The sequence below is a fragment of the Petromyzon marinus genome, chromosome 42, assembly GCF_048934315.1.
Source record: "Petromyzon marinus isolate PM22_M1 ecotype Great Lakes invasive population chromosome 42, UKy_Petmar_22M1.pri1.0, whole genome shotgun sequence".
Classification (NCBI taxonomy): Eukaryota; Metazoa; Chordata; class Hyperoartia; order Petromyzontiformes; family Petromyzontidae; genus Petromyzon; species Petromyzon marinus.
The window spans coordinates 12,235,676-12,256,591 of record NC_133708.1 but is presented as its reverse complement, the minus strand read 5'-3'; the positions used below and the strand labels follow the sequence as shown (position 1 = coordinate 12,256,591).

Genomic DNA, 20,916 nt, shown 5'->3' with positions numbered 1-20,916 from the left:
TAATAATAATAATAATAAATACACAATGCGCGTTTATTCTGACAGCGATGGATATATTTTGGCACACAAGACGCACGTCCGCTATTTATAAACGCAGCTCCAGATGCCATCTCAATCCAAGATGCTGTGGGCGTACAAAACAGAGAGGCAGACGCGTCCCCACCCGAGGCATCCACAAGGTGCCGTTCACGACAGTGGCTTGGATCTCCGAGGCCCAGTCGTGTGAGCGCAGGGCTGGCTGAGCACCGGTGCATAACGGGTGCTATAGGTGCGTGCCCGCGATGGTTGTTCAGCGCACCTCACCGCGCCAGTCAGTGCAGGGGGCATCGGCCTTGGGCGCATGGTACAGCACAACGATGCCTTTGCTGCACTGCCCTTTGCCGACAAAGAATCCCTTCCAACGCGGCCTAAAGCGCCTGGTTATGCCATGCATCGTGGTCTCCCATACCAGGTACCAGCCAGGCTCAATGCTGCTTTAGCTTCTAAGATATAATGAGGTTAGTAGCATTCTGGGTGATTTGTCAAGGTGGACATGTGTAGAAAATACACGCATATTTTGCAATACATATACAAACACACACAGACGAAGATCCCCCATACAGCTTCAAAAGACTTTTGGGGCAAGAGGGGGTGGGTGGCCAACACCAAGACAGACGACCTTTGTCTCCCAAGTGACGATGTTTACACACTGCACCAGGTACGGCCTAGGGGATGCCCAGGACTAGTTCAGATAATTGTCACCGGTGTTAGCCGTTAGCGGGAATCGAACTTGGGTCGTGGGGGGTTTCATAGAGAGCAGCACACTAACCAACCTCAGGTAAGCCAGGTTTCAACAGTACAGCAGGCTCCAAACCTTATCTTTGTCGTCCCCCTCGAAATGTGGCTCCGAGCCTTCGATGGAAAAAGATCGCCAACCCTGCACCCTTTCAAACAGGAAGACAACCAAGCCGTGGCTACGGCCGGCCTTGGTTTTCCGCGTGCGGCGGCGGCGGCACTCACTCGAGGACGTCGCGGTTGAACGGTCGCTGCCGGTTGCCCAGAAACTCGCCGATCATCTGGCGACTGAGGCCCTTGCGCTGGAGCAGGAAGTGGGCGGCCGCCGATGCAGTGGCGCCCACGAAGCCCCGCGACACGAGGAATGCGAGGCCCTTCTCGGGCTTCCTGTTGCACACACACACACACGCGCACGCGCGCACAAATGTAAAGCGTCACCCATGTAGCCCACGCAGACTCTCCGGGGGCAAGTGCGGTTAAGCGAGCACCTATGAAGGACCCGACACGTGCACTTACGTATTTGTTCACAGTGTGCCATTGTTAGCGCACGCTACAATGTATGCACGTTGAACGTCTTTCGCACGGTACGTAGCCAACTGTGCTAGTAATCGGAGGTGCGGGGTGAAGGACAACAAACTAAACACAAAATGAGGTTCGAAAGACACGAGTATTTAATCTGCGTTTAAAGGTGCATAGCTCCAGTGGCTTCATCATATCGGAAGAGGTTTGAGCGATCCCGGAGAAACGATGGGCGAGTCAAGCCCCAGAGAAGATGTGAACTCGTGAAAACTTCTGATTGAGATCGCCGAGACTCCTGGGTGCATAAACGGACACACTATGCATGCAAAAACGCAATTCAAACAGCAAAAACATAACAGGAATCTAAAGAATGCTTTGCATGTCAAGAAGACACCACAATTCTGGTGCATTTTCTGTACACAGCCTTTTCACAGCCACGAGCTCAAAAGAGGTGAGATTGTGGCATTAATTTAGTCAGCGGAAGGCCAACACAAAGGCAGCTGTGCAGCGGCTTCATCCTTGTTACGAGACAGCAGATACTTGAACGGTGAATGCGCACAAGAAAGGCGATATCGTCGGTGAACACAGAAGCCACGCTGGGAGATGATCCCCTTGTGCGCCGAATTATCGTTTGTTTCCCAGCCTGGCTGCCGAATTGCCTCTTCGGCCCGAGGGAAGTGCTCGAGAAATGTTTTTGCCACACGCACCACCCTCTACCTCGCTCGCGACGACGTTTGCCGGCCCGGGCGAGCGGCGTGTTCATCACACCCCACCCGCCCCCCTGCAATGGATTGAGCACGAGTGAGGGGCCCATTCGCTCTACCCGACCCCGTCACCGACTGAGATAGCATCCTAACAACGCTGTGCCTTAACTGGCCAGCAATGCGGTGCGCAGTGGTAACTCTTCTGCCTCGTGCCAACAAGGGTCTGTGAGGAGGGGGGGGGTCGGGGGTGGTTCGATTCCCGACCTTTCCCCGTCGAGTCTGTATGTTCTGCCCCGGTCTTCTGCCGCGGGAAAATTAAACGTGCAATGAAAATTATACAGACCAAACATCCCGCGGGTGAGCAATTACCTTCAAATTTATCTAATGGAAATTACACAGCAGCAGTAGCAGCAGCAGCAAACACTGCCACCCCCATACTGTCGAAAACTTGGCAGGACCCTCGTGAAAAACGAGGCTTGAGACTCGGCGAGGCTTTCTGGAGGATAACAAGCATAGTAACAAAAGACTAATAACAAGAATAATAAACGGAAAGCAATGCGTGCAGTCCAATTCGGCCCAACGGACGATTGCTTTGTTTTTCACATCAGCTCATTAATTGGTGGCAATGAACTGCAAACATAAACCCAAGTTGTGTTTTTTTCTGCCCTTAAGTAAACACACAACGCTGTGCAACGAATTAGCATCATTCCTCCGGGGGTGAGGGGTCCAGGAGAATATATTTACATGTATACCCAGAAAGGAACATTTAATGGGCCCAGGGCCGTTTAACGATGCTATCTTTTCCGTTTCCTTGAACCAACCAATTTGCCGTGGGGACGATCACGCTTATTCTTGGCTGCTTTGCACTCCCTGATGAGTGCAGTTGTTGTTGTTGTTGCCGTCGTGCAGGCCGCACGTTTCCCCTTCATTTGTGAGTGGCACTTCGAAAACGAAGCAATGCGGTTTTTGTTTTTGCTCACAGAGACGCAACTTTTAAGAGGTGGGTGGGCTCGACAGGATCGTAATCGACTACGGCTAGACAATGAGGCAGCACTGAGAAGATGGGAGACGGGCCGAGGCCTAGGGCATGGATAAACCGAGTTCTCAAGTAACCACGCATGGCGTTCGTTGGCCGTAGTTCGGTCGCAAAACAAAATCCCCATAAGTGTTCTATTCGGTTAAGTCACTGAATTTATCCGGAGCTATGGGCGTGAGAATGTGGTTTATTGTCAAATAATATTGTCCCCGAGCTCATGGCAGGCAGGTGACTACTACCTGCTCTGTTTGTTTGTGCCAGTCAATTGGAAGTTCTTCTGCCCATGTTTTTAGCTCTTCTGTTACAGCGCTTGCTGACAATACACAAATAAAAAGGGCCGGAAAAGTATAGTGGAGCGTATTGCAATGTTAAAAAAAACTGTGTGCATTATTTTATTGAACCTGCTAAAAAATGAAGTCCACTTCTGAATGAAAACAACAATACCATGTCAATAATGTAAACCCACGGTTCATTAAGATGTGGTGGGGATGATTTCATGTGTTTAAGGACATTAAAAAATTAGTTACAAGTTGTTAAGCATTCATTGCCTCTCAATTACGCTTTTAATTAACCATCGTAGCCTGTTAATAGAAACGATTAAAACATATTTAATTCTCAAAAAGCAAGAATTCAGTATCTCCATTTTAATATTTGCCTTTCAATAAGAAAGCCAATTGAAATATTTAACGAGTTGTTTAACCCTACTCCATTCAGTCAATTATAAAAAAATATATAGTAATGCAATATTCATTAAAAAAAACGTATTAAATGCCTTTAAGTCGCTTAATTGTAATTACTTATCATAGTAAGAATAATAATAACATACCTATTCTTGGTTCTTTCGGTAAAGTCACGTAGAAGGGAAACAATAAAATAATAAAAATATAAAACAATAAAATTCTCACGACGTTTCGACTGCAACACAAGCAATCATCATCAGGTGTGAAAACCACAGCAAGAAAATTTGAAAAAAGTGGCGTTTTTTTTAACGTCAGCACCACGGAGAGCGATTTGGCAGTTATTCAGGTGGACGAGTCCATCTATGTTCGGAAAAGAGGAGGGGGGAGACGAAAATAATGGATGCGGTCTGAAAGCCACCGTAAGCGTGAACAATCAATTAAGACCCGAAATGGCTTATCAAATCCTTCCAATGATTGCTAAGCCAGAATCCATCTTCTTGGTTGAAATTGTCTCTGTGTTTGTATATGTGGATAGCCTCATGAACGAATCTCTCATGGTAGCCAGATGGCTTGCAAAGAACCTCTGTCTTGAAGAAGTCAATGTCATGTGAGCCTACTGAATTATAACAGTGATCTGCCACGGCCGAGGTGTTGGTCCTACCGTGTTTTAGGTCTGCTTTGTGTTCACGAATGCGGTCTGAGATATGTCGTTTGGTTTATCCAATGTAACTACTACCACAGAGGAAACTTAGTTTGTAGACGCCAGGGTACTGTTTCCCTTCTACGTGACTTTACCGAAAGAACCAAGAATATGAATCCCTGCAGTCACGAAAGCTTTAAATCAAATAACATACCTGTCAACCCATTTTCAGTGCCTACCTTATTACAGACCAATTCAGACCTTATTGGTCACCCCGTGCCCTTATAAATCTCAACGTTCATCCTACAAAACCCCATCACAAGGGAGAAACACAAACAAATAGACAACACAAATGTTGTTGCCCGTATTGAAACGGCTGTACACCGTATGGACCTGAAAACTAAATTTCCCTGCACAACAATATGGTAAACCGAAAGGTTGTAATGATGCGCTTCACCTAGGAAAGTCTCACCGAGTCACAATAATGTTTGTCAGGAGGTTCTTGCTTTGGGATGTTAGGCCAATTCCATTGTCAGGTGTGTGGGGCTTGAAGGACAAAAAAAAGCCATGGTAACTCCAGGCTCCGCACAGATGGATTCAATAATCATTTTAAGAATGGCAATTGACCCGTCTTGCCATTTGACAAGTGCTTCACACTTGCCTGCAAAGTGGTACTCGTGTTATTGTCCCTGGATAGAGAAGGTAAATTGATTCTCAAGGCCTGAGTTCTTTCCCCAAAAAGGATTTGGAACTCGAGCCCAGCGCGAGAAACACGCAGTGTGCGCAACTCAAACGAAAAACGTGGCAGTTTCACTTATATAGAACGCTGTGTATGTAGCCAACAATCATAATTGGAGGTGTGGAAGAAGGATAACAAATCAAACCACGAAAAAAAAGTTAACCACAAATTACTTTTCAATCTAGATTTTAAAGTACATATCTCCAGTGGCTTCCCAATATCGGAAGGAAGAGCGTTCCAGATGGCCACAGAAGCGCATCTGAAAGCGCGTGATGCAGTGACCATCTTTGTTCGATGGTTAGCCAAAAGCACATTTTGGCACAGAATTCATTCACACGTTTCCTCATCTGCCCGGGTGATGTTGTGGTTAGAGGGCTTGACTCACAATCGGAAAGTCGCCAGTGGGTGACTCAGCCCATCATCATCATTGTCGTCATCGTCATCATCATAGTCGTCACCATCGTAATCATCATCCCTCTGAGGCCGATTACATTTTTGGGATATCAATGACACAGTCCCAAGGAGAAACTGGCTCCCACCACCATGGAAATGTTTAACTTCCTGCAATTGGCTCGGCGTTACAAGTGGGGACGTGGACTTAAAGATTTGCGTGCACAGGGCATTTCAATTCCTCGGCAGGTCAAAGAGCATCACATCTCATAATTTCAACCATCCCAATGCCTTGCTGCATTCTAGCCAAGGGACCACCCTCCCACAGTGGTAGCTCTCCCGATGCGGCAGTGGCATTCGGTGTACGCGGCACCGGCCCGCACGTGGACAGTAGCCTGCTAGCAGTGGACGATGTTTTCAATTAAGGAACTGAACGTGCAATTCAATTCCATGTCGGACACTGAAAACCGGCACACGTGTGGCCGCCGACTCATTTCAATCTCCGTCACGCGATCTTTAATGTCCTTTGTGGTAGCATGTGGGTGGATATCTATTTTTTTGGTTTAGACACCCCCCGCCCCCCCCCGAGTCACGAACCTTGGCAATGAACGGCAAATGGACGCATTGTTGGCGGTACGCCGGTGCCGCGGAACACACCGGGGTCCTCATAAAACAGTCTAACATAAAAATTTGAGAAATAAGAATAGGGGCTGTAATTTAATGATATGTACACTGCTGGGAAGTCAATAGTGGTTTTGTCCTATGGATTAACACCGGTCCCTGCCATAGGAATGTGGCACTCACCACTGTCTGAATACCCTCAGGTGAGCGATTTACACAGATTTACCTTCGTTGGACAATGGGAGACATTTGAATAATGTTGACTATCGAGGAAGTGTGATGTTATTGTTGATGCCTGGCACACAAGAGGAACATATGAAAAGTAAGATTAGGCTGTACCCTTTCTGGCTATGAAACAGGGGGTGTGAAGATGTTCAAACACCAAATTGATACCTTTTGCGAGGAATCAAGTCCGCATGAACCACACGTACTTGTGGTGAAGATGCAAACAAACGTGCTCCGATAATATATGCATTTTGATTTGAAGCTTTCGTGACTGCAGGTTTCCATACTCTTTGGTTCTTTCGGTAAAGTCACGTAGGTAGAAAAATAATAATAGATCACGACGTTTGGATCGCAACAACAAGCGGTCGTCATCAGGTGGGACAACCACGGCAAGAAAAACGGGTTCAGCAAGAGTTTTTTTTATCGCTGTGGTTGTCCCACCTGATGACGATTGCCTGTTGTTTCGATCGAAACGTCGTGATCTATTATGTTTCTACCTACGTGACTTTACCGAAAGAACCAAAGAGTGTAATGTATGGATTCTCGTTGAAACCGATTGGCCTGCACCATATATGTGGCTGCTCCCCCCCCCCAGCTATAAATGCCCCGGTAGTGGCATTGTCCTTGTGCTGTTCGCCCTATTGGCGTTGTTCTCTGGTCTGACACTGGTGGTGAGACTAGCCCATGTCGAAGGCTGTCTCTGTTGTAGGCCAATCAGTTTCAAAGACAATGCGTAGATTATTACCAGAGCACGTGTGTTTGCATGTTCACCATAAGTAGGTGTGGTTAATGCGGAAGTGATTCCTCGCAAAATTTATCGATTTGGTGTTTGAACATCTTAACACCCCCTGTCTTATTGCCAGAAAGGGTAAAACCTATTATGTTTTTCATACTTTGATACTGGCAAAAAAAAGGTTCCATGATATGAAAGGTGAATCACCAAATCTGTTTATCAGTCTGAAATTGACTGTCGCCAAGTTTGATATTATTCGAAGGTTTATTCAGTCTACTGAGACTTGCTAAAAAAAATGGCAACATTGATCGTAGATCAATATTGATCGTAGATCAATGTTGCCAAATCTGCCTTTGGAGTCAGCCAATTGCCATCAGGCTGGGTGCTGCTATATGGCAACAGACTGAAGTTGTTGTGTTCAGCTGCTCATGTAAACATTCGTCTTCCGACGGCTTTGACATGGCGGGAACTGATTTTGATGCACCCCGCAAGATTCTCCGCTTTCATTTTTTATACCGCACCACCGGTGTGCCGCCAATACGTTCAAACGCCGCGACAACTCCACAATGCCACTGCCAGTCCGTGCCCAATTGCAAAGGGGAGGATGATCTTCACCGTCAACTTGTTTTGGAGTTGCATCGTCCATCACTCGACGACTGGGCATCAGGAGAAACTACCGGACATCTGTCTGACGAAGACCTGCATGAAGCTCATCGGATTCCTCCGGCGTGAATATATATTCCGATTCGCATTCTCGCTTTTTGGCAGAATGACAGCAATTTTTTTTCGAGAACAACATCAGACCAGTTACGCATGTAGCAAAAGCATTGTGCGGCATGCTTCCGTGCAACAACGCACATCGCCCCCGTTCCTCCACTTCTCGTTCTGCGATTGTGAAACGGGCCCGGGGTTGATGATTGAGTGGAGTCAGGGTGGGGTTATAGGGTGGTGCTACGGAACCAGCTAACGATGGTGAACTATTTCCCCCCCAACAGCACCCGCAAACGAAGAGGAATTTCCGGCCAACGCCTAAATTCTGAAAAAGCGTGAAAACAAACTCGAGCGTGGGCCATGGGCCGTGCAACGCCCCAGGGGGGTGGTATGAAAGATTTTTGGGGGTGGCAGGGGTGGTGTGGATGGGGGGGGGGGCAGACTGCAGCATGCATACTGAACAGGAGAAACTTTGAATATGTGCGAGGAGTGCCAGCACTATGTTTTGGGTGACAAAACACAAAGATGCACCATGGAACGAATGCCTTACCCACACGCGGATACACAGCACCAAACACACATCTTACACAAAACACACAGATACACAACACGAAACATGCTTTACACAAAACACACAGATACACAACATTGCATCTAGTGAGATGATTCACGATCTAGATATTAAACATGATCCATCTTCCCGCCGCCGCTATAAACACAACCATTGCAATATGCAACATGGTGAAAATTCCACATTCCTATGGTGGCGTCCAGTATCGAGCGAGGCCTACGAAGCGGTTCAAGCTTGTTTAGCTGTGTACGCAAAATACTTTCCACGATCGAATCAACTCTGAAGACGCGAAGGGTTTTGCCTGGTTAGTACTTGGACGAGACACTCCCTGGAAATACCAAGTGAGTTGCAGAATGCCCAAGAGATGACGACTGAACTAATGTGTGTGGAGCTTTGGAGTGTTCAGCCCCTTTGTTTACACGCGTTTTTTTCCCAGACAACGCCGATGTCCTCTCACATGAAGGCAAGCACTCATATTATTATCGCCGCATTTGGTATATCCTATTACAAGCCCATCGATCGGCACTTGGTGACAAATGAATTGTCACGAATCTGGGCAACAATTCGATTCAAGAACTTCATTCTTTATTCTATTTTTTGTATGCTGGTAATTCTGGGAACGATGTAACCATTTCTTATTTTTATCAGGTGTAAGGCCCACTGAGCGATATTGTTATTTATCAAAGTAACCTGGCCACAATTTATAGCTCAACAAAGTGGCTGATTCACGTGGGAATTTAGAGCAGCCAAATACTCTGAAAAGCGTGTTTCTACATGTGGAGGGGAAAACCGGAGGACCCTGAGAAAAATCCAAGCGACCACGGGGAGAACATGCAAACCCCAAAAATATCAGGCATCGTCAGTGTCGGGATTGAACCCAGGACGTCCTGTATACCAGGCTAGGCAGTTAACATCTCGCCACTGCGGCACTCACTTGTTGAAGAGGTTGAGGCCCACGCGGTATTGACGCTTGCGCTGTGCTGCGACGCTGCTCGTGTCCCACCCCTGGAGGCCCCCGTCCCGTGGTATCGTCTCCACCTCGTCCAGAAAATCCAGCGACTCCACTCCCTGATCCACGACCGCCATCCCTCCTCCTCCTCCTCCCGTCGTCGTCGTCATTGTCGCCGGTGCCGCAGCCACCGACGAACACAGCGAGGAGCCCTCCTCGGTTCGACACGTGCTCCCCTCCTCTTCATCATCTCGCCGCACGGCCGATGAGCCCGTGTTGCCCTCTGCGCACAGGTCACCGTCATCATCCTCGCCGTCGTCCCCGTCATCTCCCTCGTCGTCATTGCCCCCGTCGCCGCCGTTGACGCCGGTGAAGTCTTGGATGTTCCCAAGCGGCGACTTGCCATTGTAAAGGCCCTGGTTCACGGCGACACATTGCCGGACGTTACATTCCGGCGTCGTTCCGCTGCCCGCGTTGTCATCCCTTTCACCCGCTCGTCCTGCCGGTTCGTCAGCTTCCGTACCTTTGTCGGCATCGCCCGCGGCGGTCTCGTCAACTTCCTTCACCGCCGCCAACAACTCCTCTCCTTCGCGGTTTAGCAGGCAGTGCGTTGGCACTTTGTCCGTGGCAACGCCAAAATCCCTGCTGCTCGTTTTCGGAGCGCGACGCTCGCGGTTCCTCTGATCCACAACGTTCACGGAGGGCTCCGGCTTGTCACTGGGAATCGCGCAGCTTCCTCCGACGACGCACTCCTCCTCGCTCGCTTGCAACCCGTCGCCGCTCTCCAGTCCATCGTCGGGGGTGGTCGCGCAAACCTCGTCGCGGCCCTGTGGGACCAGCGCGTCCTCATCGATAAACAGGGTCACCTTGATGAAGGAGTCTGCCACTCCATTGCTCTCTCCTCTGTCACCTTCCGTGTCATCATCGTCGTCATGATCATTGCCTTCCACGTGATTGCCGCTCCGTTCATCTGCTTTAAAGTTACTGGCGACGCTGGTGTGGCAGACATCGCCTGGCCTGCTGACGGCAGCCTCTATAATGTCCTTGCCTTTCAAAACAGTTCCACCGAGGTTTTCCAAATCGTTGCCGCTCGCATGTGCATTGGAATGCAGGGAATTTGGACCTAAGCAGAGATCTTCCACAGCTGCAGGCGATGTCCTTGTTTCAGCTGGAACAGTCATAGCGTGATGGTCACCATCACCACCACCACCACCACCTCTGTCGATGTCACCACCATCTCCACTGTTACAGTCATTGCCACTACCATCACCACCACCTACATCGCCACTACCGCCGCCACTGTCAGCGTCGAAATCAATACCACCGCCACCACCGCCACCGCCACCGCCGCCACCTCCAATATCAGCCGCGTCCCCGCCACCACCTTCCGTTGCGCCGCCGCCGCCACCGCTGCCACCACCGCCGGGAGTGTCGCGGGCACCACGCTGATTGGCTGTGCGGGCTGTGGGGGATGGGGAGGGGGTGCTCGAGCTGCCGCCCCCCTTCGACGACATGCGGATTCGCTCGAACTGCTTGCGCATCTGGTGCTGCCGAAAGGCGGCCTGGATGGTGCGAGCGGCACGCCGGCTCTCCGCGTAGCCCCCGTAGCGTCTCTCCAGCACCTCGGTCTGTGGCATTGGAGCCAGACGAACATACCGAAACGGAGGCAGCGCAGAGATGGAGAGAAAGACGGAGAGAGATGGAGAGAGAGAGCATCAGAATGTCTGCTTGGTGCTGTGACAATGAAGGTGAAAGATCGTTATCTATGTAAACTGAACCATTAAAAAATTCCTATTTAATTTTACCAGGGAAGGCCCACGGAGTTGTACAGCTTCTTCAGAAGTGACCTGGCCACAAATGGTAGCTCAACCAAGTGGCTTATCATGTCGAAATTTCAAGCAGTCAAATACTCTAAATGCACGTCGATTCTAAATGTGAAGTGACAAACCCGAAGGACCTGCAGAAAAATGCACGTGACCACGGGGGAGAACACGCATACTCCAAATATACAGGCATCAGGGTCGGGATCGAAGCCACGACCTCCTGCATATCAGGCAGGTAAGTTAACATCTTTCACACCGTATGTAGCCAGCCGTTCTAATCAGACGTGCGGGGGAAGGCCAACAAACAAGATGTTCACAAAGATTAATCTGTAACAAACGTCAAAACTCTTTCAAGAGTTGGGGGTCAGCTCAAGCATTCATCAACCCCAGCTTACTAAAAATGAGTATCACTTTGTGGGAAATTAACAGGAGTTATCTCTGCAGGCTATATACTCATCCCTGCCATGAAAATGTGGACTTTCCACGACTGGCTTAAGGGTTGCAAACGGGAGGCATGAGCACTGGCCAAAATCAGAGTGGAGAAAGCACTTTGACTTCACGTACTCTTGGGGGGGGGGGGGGGGGAGAGTGGGGTTTTGGCTTCTGTCTAAAAAAATTACTCCTCTCTTTGCCAAGGAGATGGTGCAGCCTTGCAATCTCACTCACACCACACTTGGAGCAAAAGCCTCTACTTGAGATAGTTCGAGAGGGTATTTGAAATACACTTCCATGCTGCAATATTTGGTAAAATAAATTAACAGCCTTAACTTTAAAAATGGGACCTTTTTGCCAGTATCAAAGTATGAACAAAATAGAAGTTTATAGTTGCTCACACCGAGCAATAAATGCTCAGACAGTGCATTGTCGTCTTTGTTACTGTTCGTCTTTGGTGTTCTCTGGTCTGACACTGGTGAGTAGGCCCTAAAGAAGGCCATCTCTGGTGTAGGCCAATCAGTTTTAAAGACAATGCCATATATTATCAGAACATGTTCCTTTGTATGTTCAGCACAAGTACTGCGTGTGGTTAATGTAGACCCGATTCCTTGCAAATGTTTCTATTTGGTGTTTGAACATCTGAACACCTAATAATAGGGTTTTTTCCCTTTCTGGAAACAAAACTGAATCCTTATTACATACAAGGATTCATGTCTACATTAACCACAATACCTGCAGTCAAAATGCAAACAAAAAACACACTATGATAATATATGCATTGTCCTTGAAACTGATTGGTCCACACCAAGCCATCCCCTGATTGGTCCACACCAAGCCGTCCCTTGGTGTGGACTAATCAGTTTCAAGGACAATGCATATATTATCATAGTATGTTTTTTGTTTGCATTTTGACTGCAGGTATTGTGGTTAATGTAGACATGAATCCTTGTAATAAGGATTCAGTTTTGTTGCCAGAAAGGGGAAAAACCCTATTATTACATTTTGGTACTGGCAAAGGAGGTCTAATGATCTGGAACACCTGTTTTATTGCCAGAAAGGGTAAAACCTATTCTTATATTTTTTCAGTCTTCACTTCGTCGGTATTCATAAAAAGATATATGTTTGTTTACCAGCCTGATGGCCTTGTGGACACACGTTCTGGACTAATTGTGGTACAAAAACACACATAAATCCACAAAAAACAATGACGCGTCATGACTTTTCACAACCATGGGTTATAATAACCACTTCACCGATCGTTTGATCGACTGACTTGATTGCTTGTTGGCGGACCGATCAAGTGAAGGCAGAGCCGGGTTACCTGCTTGGCCTGGAGGTCCATCGACAGCTCGTAGGGGATGCCCGCGAGTGAGTGTTTGCGTCGCACGGTCACCCCGCCCACCCCCGCGTCGTCGAGCCACAGCGGCCTGCGGGGCTGCTGCAGGCTGAGGCGCCGCTGCGTTCCCGCGGGGCGGTGCTCCGGTTCCACCAGGCGGTACGACGTCGCCGGCGACAGCGCAAAAAACGTCGAGGAGGGCGTGGACGACGACGACGACGACGACGACGAAGAAGAAGTGTTCGACGAGGTTGATTTGGGGGTCAGGGTCAAGGGGCAGGCGAGGTGCGATGTGACCGTCCGGGGGCAGCGGTCGGACGCCGTCGTCTTAGGGGCGGCAGACTGCAGATCGGTCGACAGTGGGTGGAGGCTCGACGGGGCCTCGCCGGGGCACTCGATCGGATCCTCGGGACAGGCGTCCGTGGCATTGCCACTGGCGAATTCCGAGTCCAGACTAGTGCTGCGGATTCAAAAAAGGAAGGCAAATGATGAATTTGTGAAGATTTACGATTTAACACCGATCAGACGACTCACAAATCGGAAGGTCACGATGAAAATCTCATTTGAAAATCCACCCAGTCGTCAACTGCTTCGGGTCGATAACATGCACGACACCCCGCTATGTGGATATCAAACAGCTACCGCCTCATTGTGTGACTGGACACTGCCATAGAAATGTGGAATGATCACCACTGGCTCCAAACACCAAGAACAGCAATTAAAACTTACACCGCACTTATGCAGGCTAGACCCTTTCAATTTTTACACTTTGGCCTATTAAGTTCAAATCCAGAGTTGATGAGGACAACTGCAAGGTAGTCAACAGTCGTTGTCTTATGGAGAAACTGAACCATCGCCATAAAAATGTGGAATTTTATCACAAGCTCATGGCTGTAAACGTAAAACGAGCACCGCTCAATGCTCGCCTGAGCGAGGAAATCACTTTTGACTTTGACAAGCTACTAGAATCATTTAAGTTTAATGTTATCGAATGAATTCACTGACGACACATTAAACATTAAACTTATGAATTATAAATCGTGCATGTACATGCAAGAACTATTTACAAGGAATATCTCCGCATTTCATATCGTTACGGTCAACAGTTGCCGTCACGTAAAAATAAAACGTCCAGACCGTACCACAAACGCTGCCGTTTTTACACCAGGCACTAAGATCTGTTTTGTGTAGACTTCATAGGCACAGACCGATCATGTGCTGGCAACCTTGCCCAAACGTCCACACGACACTCAAGCTAAAGCCATCTAAACCCCAGCCACACCAGGATATTAACCACAGCACGGTTGCTACTTGCGGCAGCGATGTTTGCCTGATCACGACAATCCAAGATTGGTTTAAATTTTACAACTGCCGCCGAGGGTATTTCAATAAGAACCGGGAAGTGACGGTGGATTAGGAAACGGGGCGAGGCCTAACCTAGAGCCTGGCTTAGGCTTCAGAGCTGAAGCAAGGCACAGTGCATGCAACAGAGGTTCCCTTTTCAGTGGAAAGAGGAAGTTGGTTTCGGAAACTTTCCTCACTGTTTTTTTTGTGCGAAACATTGCATTAGTTTTCAGTGTCCATTTGCACCAATTAATACATTGAATGCACTGCACATAGAATATACTGGAGAGTGCATTAAACGTACGAATAGGTGCAATATATTCCGTAACAGGTTTTTTGGGTTTGATCGCATAAATATATAAATGTGTCGTTAAACCCGCCACAGCTAATTAGTAAGGTTTGTCATTAGTAGTACAGCACACCGGTGTGTTGGAGAGCAAAGCCGCAACATGCAAATGTTGTGGCTTTGCACGACAAACCTTACTAATTGGCTGTGTTGGGTGGTGGCCGGTTTAACGACACATTTATATATTTATGCGATCTAACCCAAAAAAAACTTGTATTTATGGATGATATTGGTCGCAAAAGTGTTAAAAAGGTGCAATACACAGAATCATAATCTTACATTAAACTTCATGATTTAATCACATGCTACGTACATGGCACCTTGGTTATGGCGCTGCGCTTCGAACCCATGACCATTTAGGCCTTCCTCCATTGGTGGATTGAGAATGGCTCGAATTAATTTGTATAAACGGTGCAGTAGAATCCACTCGGATGTCACCGTGGTTAGAACTTCATTACAAATCTTGCAATTTCAAATCCCAGTCGGCGATGCAATCAGTCCTTTTATTCCTCCGAGACAAATTGAGTGAGTAACCACCCCATAAGAAAGTCAAAATTGGTCATCCTCTAGTGAATACAAAATTGGAAGCATTGGCTCATCAAGGCCACGTATAGCACTGTCAACTCTTCAGAATTTTCCGAAGGATCGTCCCCGCTCTTTGAGATAGCTGCTGTACTGGCAAATCTGCAAATCTTCCAGAAACATTAAAGTCCCGGTTTTTTGTCAGTTGCATAATGAAATAACGATACACCTCTCAAGAAAATGTAGTCACATGTGCATGTTGTGCTATACTCTTTTGGTATTCTCCCCCCCCCCCCCCCCAGAGACGTCCAGCTGGTAGGAATCTCATTATCCACGACCGCAAGTACTCTTCTGTACAAGTGTACGCACGCGCGTGCATGATTTATACACGCGCCGCGTGTGGGATTTTATTATGACACAGAGGTGTGTGTGTGTGTATCTGTCACCAGAATGTGGGCATTAAGTTCGTCATTTTTCCATTCAATTATTTCCCCTGCCATAAGAGGAGGCAGTCGGTATACCTGCGCCACGGAAATTATTCATCCCCGAGTTTATTACGCATGGCGGGGACCACAGCAAAACATCATCACACGGCTACATTACAACTCCATCACCTAAACGGAGATGCAATTATATATTTTTTTCTCCCCGAATCCCTTCATTACAACCGTGCGGTACTGGTTTATGTGTCATGTGTGCATGAAGCGTTGGTGCAGAGCATGCCACGCTACGAACCTGGCGACCCGAGTACGATTCCCCCGTTCACAGCCACCAAAACCGGTGACGATCATCTGAACCGATCCTGGGCCTTGCCGAGGCTGACTCAGCCTCAAATGAGTATCTGGTGCAGTGTGTAAACATCGCCACTTGGGAGACAGGGCTGTCAGGCGTGGTGCTGACCATCCACCCCCTCGTGTGCAATGCCGGCTTTCATATGTTCTCGCAAACAGCACTTGCCCTAACAGTCTGTTAAGGCTATACGGGGGGGGGGGAGAAGGGGGGGAAGGGGGGGTTGATGGGGGGTGAATTCTTTGCATCATCTGTGCGGGTGTGTTGCACCAAGGCTGCATTAAGTCACCTAATTTATGAACACTGTGTCCGCGTTTGGATTTGTGTATGATACCAATTTCCTGAAAATGCAGCCTTGCAATTGGCGAGGCTCGGGGGCAAAGATCCTCGGGCATCTCAGCGGCCGTAGCCAACGAGTTGTGCATGTGGTGCAACAGGACTGGGGGCTCAGTAGCTGGAGGGACCCAGTTGCTGGGCCACAAAGAAGAGGGGGGGGGCATTGGATTCCTTTCACCCGGGGGTCATCATAATAATGTTTTAGTTTGATATAGCGCCGTTGTTCATGCGGTTTGCATTTCACTATCGCGGAGGAACCAGATAAGCTGGAGGACAACAGTCGTGCAGTGGGTGAGCTGGCACCAACAATTTCCCAGGCTCCGTCGTCCTCTACATATTCAGATGTTTATCCACAGCCGGAGAAAATCCACGCGTGCAAGGGCTCGCGAACACCACTCGATCCCATAAAGAAGGGGACATTGCATTAATCCACGACTTTTCTGTACCACCTTCTCCTGTCAAGTCAGGGTACACGGCACATCGACACCCTTCGCTGCTGCCTCCACAGCACTGGATTACAGGCAGCCACGTGGAGCGTAACCGCCGCCGCCGCCACCACCGCCCGGCTTAACGCAGGGAGCTTTTAGGGGCTGCAGCAGCACAGGGCCTGGGATTTTGAGAGCCCCCCCACCCACCAGCCACCTCCCCCTCCACCCACCAAAATATGTCGACTGCTTTATATCAGTTTAAACACAATTTAGAAAGCACTATGATAAATCCTATAGGTAATCTGATCATTAAAGCAAGAGCTTCAGTTATGCGCCGGGATTAATGGTGCTTATTTTTCCAGTGTTAACTTAGATTTTTCTTAGTGACTCGCATGACACATTTATATATTTTTTTTTAAATTAACAGGGGAATAGCAATGAAGAGTTTGGCATTGAGCACGGGTGGCAGGGAATGAGGTGAATGTATAGTGGCCCCCCAAAACTACGAGCCCCTAGCCCCTCCAATCAAACTTAATTCCGCCAATGTTCATGCCACCGAGTCCACCGACTTAATTTGTATTGCTGAAACTTTATATTCATGGATTTAAAAAAAATACTTTTAAATCCAAACTTATCCCACCGCCCTTGCTAATTATGCTTCACGGTCGCGGAAATTTCACACGCAATTAGCGAACACAATGCAAGATTCATGGCTTCAGGGTGCACGTTATTTTAAAGGGTTTAAGTCCCAATGCTCGTGCGGGAATTCCACTGTGCTCATTATAACTGTTTGGGGGGGGGCTCTGAGCCACCGACGGAAATTCCACATTAACGTGGCAGGTGTCAGCCTACTCACGGCACCACTGAGTGGTGGCACACCGCGGTGTTGCTTGGTATAGCCGTGGCGGAGGAGCTGTGATGACGATGGCGATTACCACGATGATTGACCGACTGAACTTTGTTAAATCTCTGTGTACTCGCAAGCGAGGCAAAGACAAAGATCCCCCATATAGCCGGTAACAGACTGTTGGGGCAAGTGCTGTTAGCGAGCACCTATGAACGCCAGAACGGCACACGAGGAGGTGGGTGGGCCAGCACCACGTCCGGCCGTCAGATACTCATTTAAGACGGAGTCTCTCTAGGCGAGGCCCAAGACCGGTTCAGATAATCGTCACTGATTTTGGCCCTGAGCGGGAATCGAACTCAGGACGCCAGGTTCATAGCACAATGCGCTAACCACTACACTACAGCTCCCCACAAACACACATACAGCCCTGCAATTCCCTTACTCATACCACCGCTGGCAGAATGACCTCCTGGCGAGAGGGAACTCTGTGGTGAGCCTCTCTTAGTGGGTATTTTGGACTACTCCTTCACACTAGCCAAGACGTCTTGATAGAGGTGGGAGTACCCACACTTTACCCCACCACACACGACCTCCACATTGTGCTTAAATTGATTTAATTTATACTGCTGGGTGGACACAGGAAGGGGGGGGGGGATGAGGATAATTTGATTGCAGGTCATTCAACGGGACTTTTTTCATAAAAGCTTCTCGTTTGGTGGATGTGCGGCTTACAAATGCCAGCCACCATAAAGTGTTGTGTTCTTTGGGTCTTTCGGTAAAGTCACGTCGGTAGAGCAATACAATTATGAATAATTAAGTCATAAATAATACAAATATCACGACGTTTCGATCGCAACACAAGCAATCGTCATTGCTTTTCACCTGAAGACGATTGCTTGTGTTGCCATCGAAACGTCGTGATATTTTTAGTATTTTTTATTCACTTTATTTTAATTTTTATTATTTATTATTTTGTTGTTCTATCTACGTGACTTTACTGAAAGACCCAAAGAACATGAATTCCTGCAGTCACGAAAGCTTTAAGTCAAAAAGTATTGTGGTTTGTAGTTTTGCTATTGTACGAATCACACGTGCCATCTGGCTTTTTATAATAAATTGGAAAGGTTGCAAACCACACATGCACCAAACGAGATGCTTTTTTAATCGCATTTTTTACCATTTTTATTTATTACTTTTAGAGCTGCAATAATACGACCTAAAAAAACCTTCATTCAAACTAGCAGTCCGCACGTCTTTTGGGCGTGACAGTTTGTCCCTCGCTACCTCAACCCAGCCAGCAAAACTTGTTTATAACATAGTACAAAAACTGTACGCCTTTGACCATCAGTGCTTGCAACAGATTCACCTCAGCGAGCGTTCTCACATATGAAGAACTCTGCTGTTGAACAGCAAGCGCATCACGTGAGCACGTGTCTCAAGTAGTCAAGATACAGGAGACTCCCGCTCTTAGGGTGCTGCAGTGGTGAGATGTTAACTTCCTCGCCTGGTGTACAGGAAGTTAAAGGTTGGATGTCGACCCCGACGCCTACTGTATATTTGGAGTTTGTGTGTTCTCCCCGGGTCGTGTGGATTTTTCAACGGGTCCTCCAGTTTTTCATCTCCACATTTAGAAACATGCGTTTAGAGTATTTGGCTGCTATACTTTAGACGTGAGAATCCATTTCGTTGACATTATTTGTGGCCAGGTCGCTTCTGAAAAATATCTATGAAACTCAGTGAGCCTTACCTGATAAAGTACAAAAAGTTTAGTTTAGTTAGCACTTTCGGTGGCATTGCCCGGGATGACGTGAAGTTGCCGGATCACAGCCGAGCTCTGTGTGTTATCATAAATGGCCTTGCTCGGGATTGGAGGCGGCCCAGGGGCAGGTCCAGGCTGTACCCTGGACCCCGAGCGAATGAGGCCGATCTCGGGCACCATAACCACGGCGTTGGATGCAGGACGGGGTTGCCTGGCGACGTCTCATGAGGAGCGCTACGCCCAGGCCGAAGCCTGCCACTGATACTATATCAGAAAAAAAATCAGTCCCCCACCTGATCCTCCTGCCATTCCTCTCTTGAACCCTCAAGCTCTCTTCTCCACTGCCCCTTCTCTTCCCTCCCATCGCCCCTCCACTCCTTCCCATCCCTCCCCCAACCTTTCACGATCCCCCCCAAGTACCCCTTTATCGCAGTCACTCATTCCTCAACCCTGCACGCCCCTGCCATCCAAATCATTCTATTCCGTCACAGTATTTTCAAACTATGTCAAGTGCCTTTGAGCGAATATAAATATAATTTATTTCAATTGCGATTAGATGAGCGATTCATAGCAAAAAAGTCCGCGCGCCACACTCCTCATTCACCACCTATTGCGTGACCAGTACTGGTACAGCAAAGACTCTTGACAGGTACGCACCATCTATGTACCAAAGAAGCAGATCCCCCCCACCCCCCACATCGCATAAACTATAACCACAGACAGAGTTCTGCGAGCAAGACGCCTATGACATTGCCAGCACGATACCAGGACTCCATTGCCTCCCGAGGGCTGATGTTCGCACACCACAACGTGTGCTCATCTTAAGGTTCAGTCAACCTACGGGAGGCGGCACAGATCTGGTTCAGATATCACTCGTGGCCTGGAATCGAACCGGACGACTGCATGGAGTGGACCAGGCACAAGCCCGGCCACCATTGTCTCTCCAGGGGTCGTGTTTGCATGCTTACGGCATGTGCTTATCTCATTTTGAGGCCGAGTCAAGCGACGAGACGGCTGAGAGCGATTCAGATTTTACTCGCCACAGATGCAGGCTACAGCCAGGAATTGAACCTAGCCGGCTGGGTTAATAGCCCAGCACGCACACCACCGTATCCACCCACGGCTGCCTCCCCCCACACACAAAGACACACGGTGCTGCGAACCGGGCACAGCACAGCGCGTATTCGTCTAGAGCCAACAATAAAAATCCATACAGACCTTGGATTCATCGCAGAGGGCGAGGGCAGGGTTTGGAAGATATGGTGCTGGTTGGGGCCACCGCTCTCTGGACTGAAACCCCACGCACGCACGCACGCTGCGCCCACCACAGGAAACTACAAGCTCCCCCCCCCCCCATTTTTTTACTGCTAGTTGCTACGCTCTCAGTATAAAATAAGCCACCAGTCATTTCCTCCCTCGTGCCCACAGAGCGAGAGAGAAGTTTAAATCGAGTTATTTATTTTTTCGTTACACGCATGATTCCTGTTTAGGCATTGGCCCGGCTATTTTTTGCATGGGAGATCCGTGGTTCGTGAGCAGAGAAGCAGCAAAGCCAAGACAAAAGGCATTCGATGTTTCAGATAATAAGTACGTGGTCCTTAAGGGAACATGAGTGAGAAAATGTGGCCTCACCCTGTGCTTTTACAGAAAATATTAAAT

General features: G+C 48.3%; 1 protein-coding gene across 3 annotated transcripts in view; it reads right to left on the bottom strand.

The window, feature by feature from the left end:
* Positions 1-20,916, bottom strand: part of LOC116951299 (uncharacterized) — an 82,623-nt gene that overhangs the window by 20,902 nt on the left and 40,805 nt on the right. For 2 of the 3 annotated variants that reach the window (XM_032969823.2, XM_032969822.2), the window contains 3 exons: positions 12,872-13,346; positions 9,278-10,920; positions 1,000-1,161 (listed from right to left, as the gene is read on the bottom strand). In XM_032969823.2, coding sequence (XP_032825714.2) covers positions 1,000-1,161; positions 9,278-10,920; positions 12,872-13,346 — 2,280 coding nt within the window. Of the gene's footprint in view, positions 1-999; positions 1,162-9,277; positions 10,921-12,871; positions 13,347-20,475; positions 20,613-20,916 lie in introns of those variants that run through there. The other variant, XM_032969824.2, reaches the window with a different exon arrangement.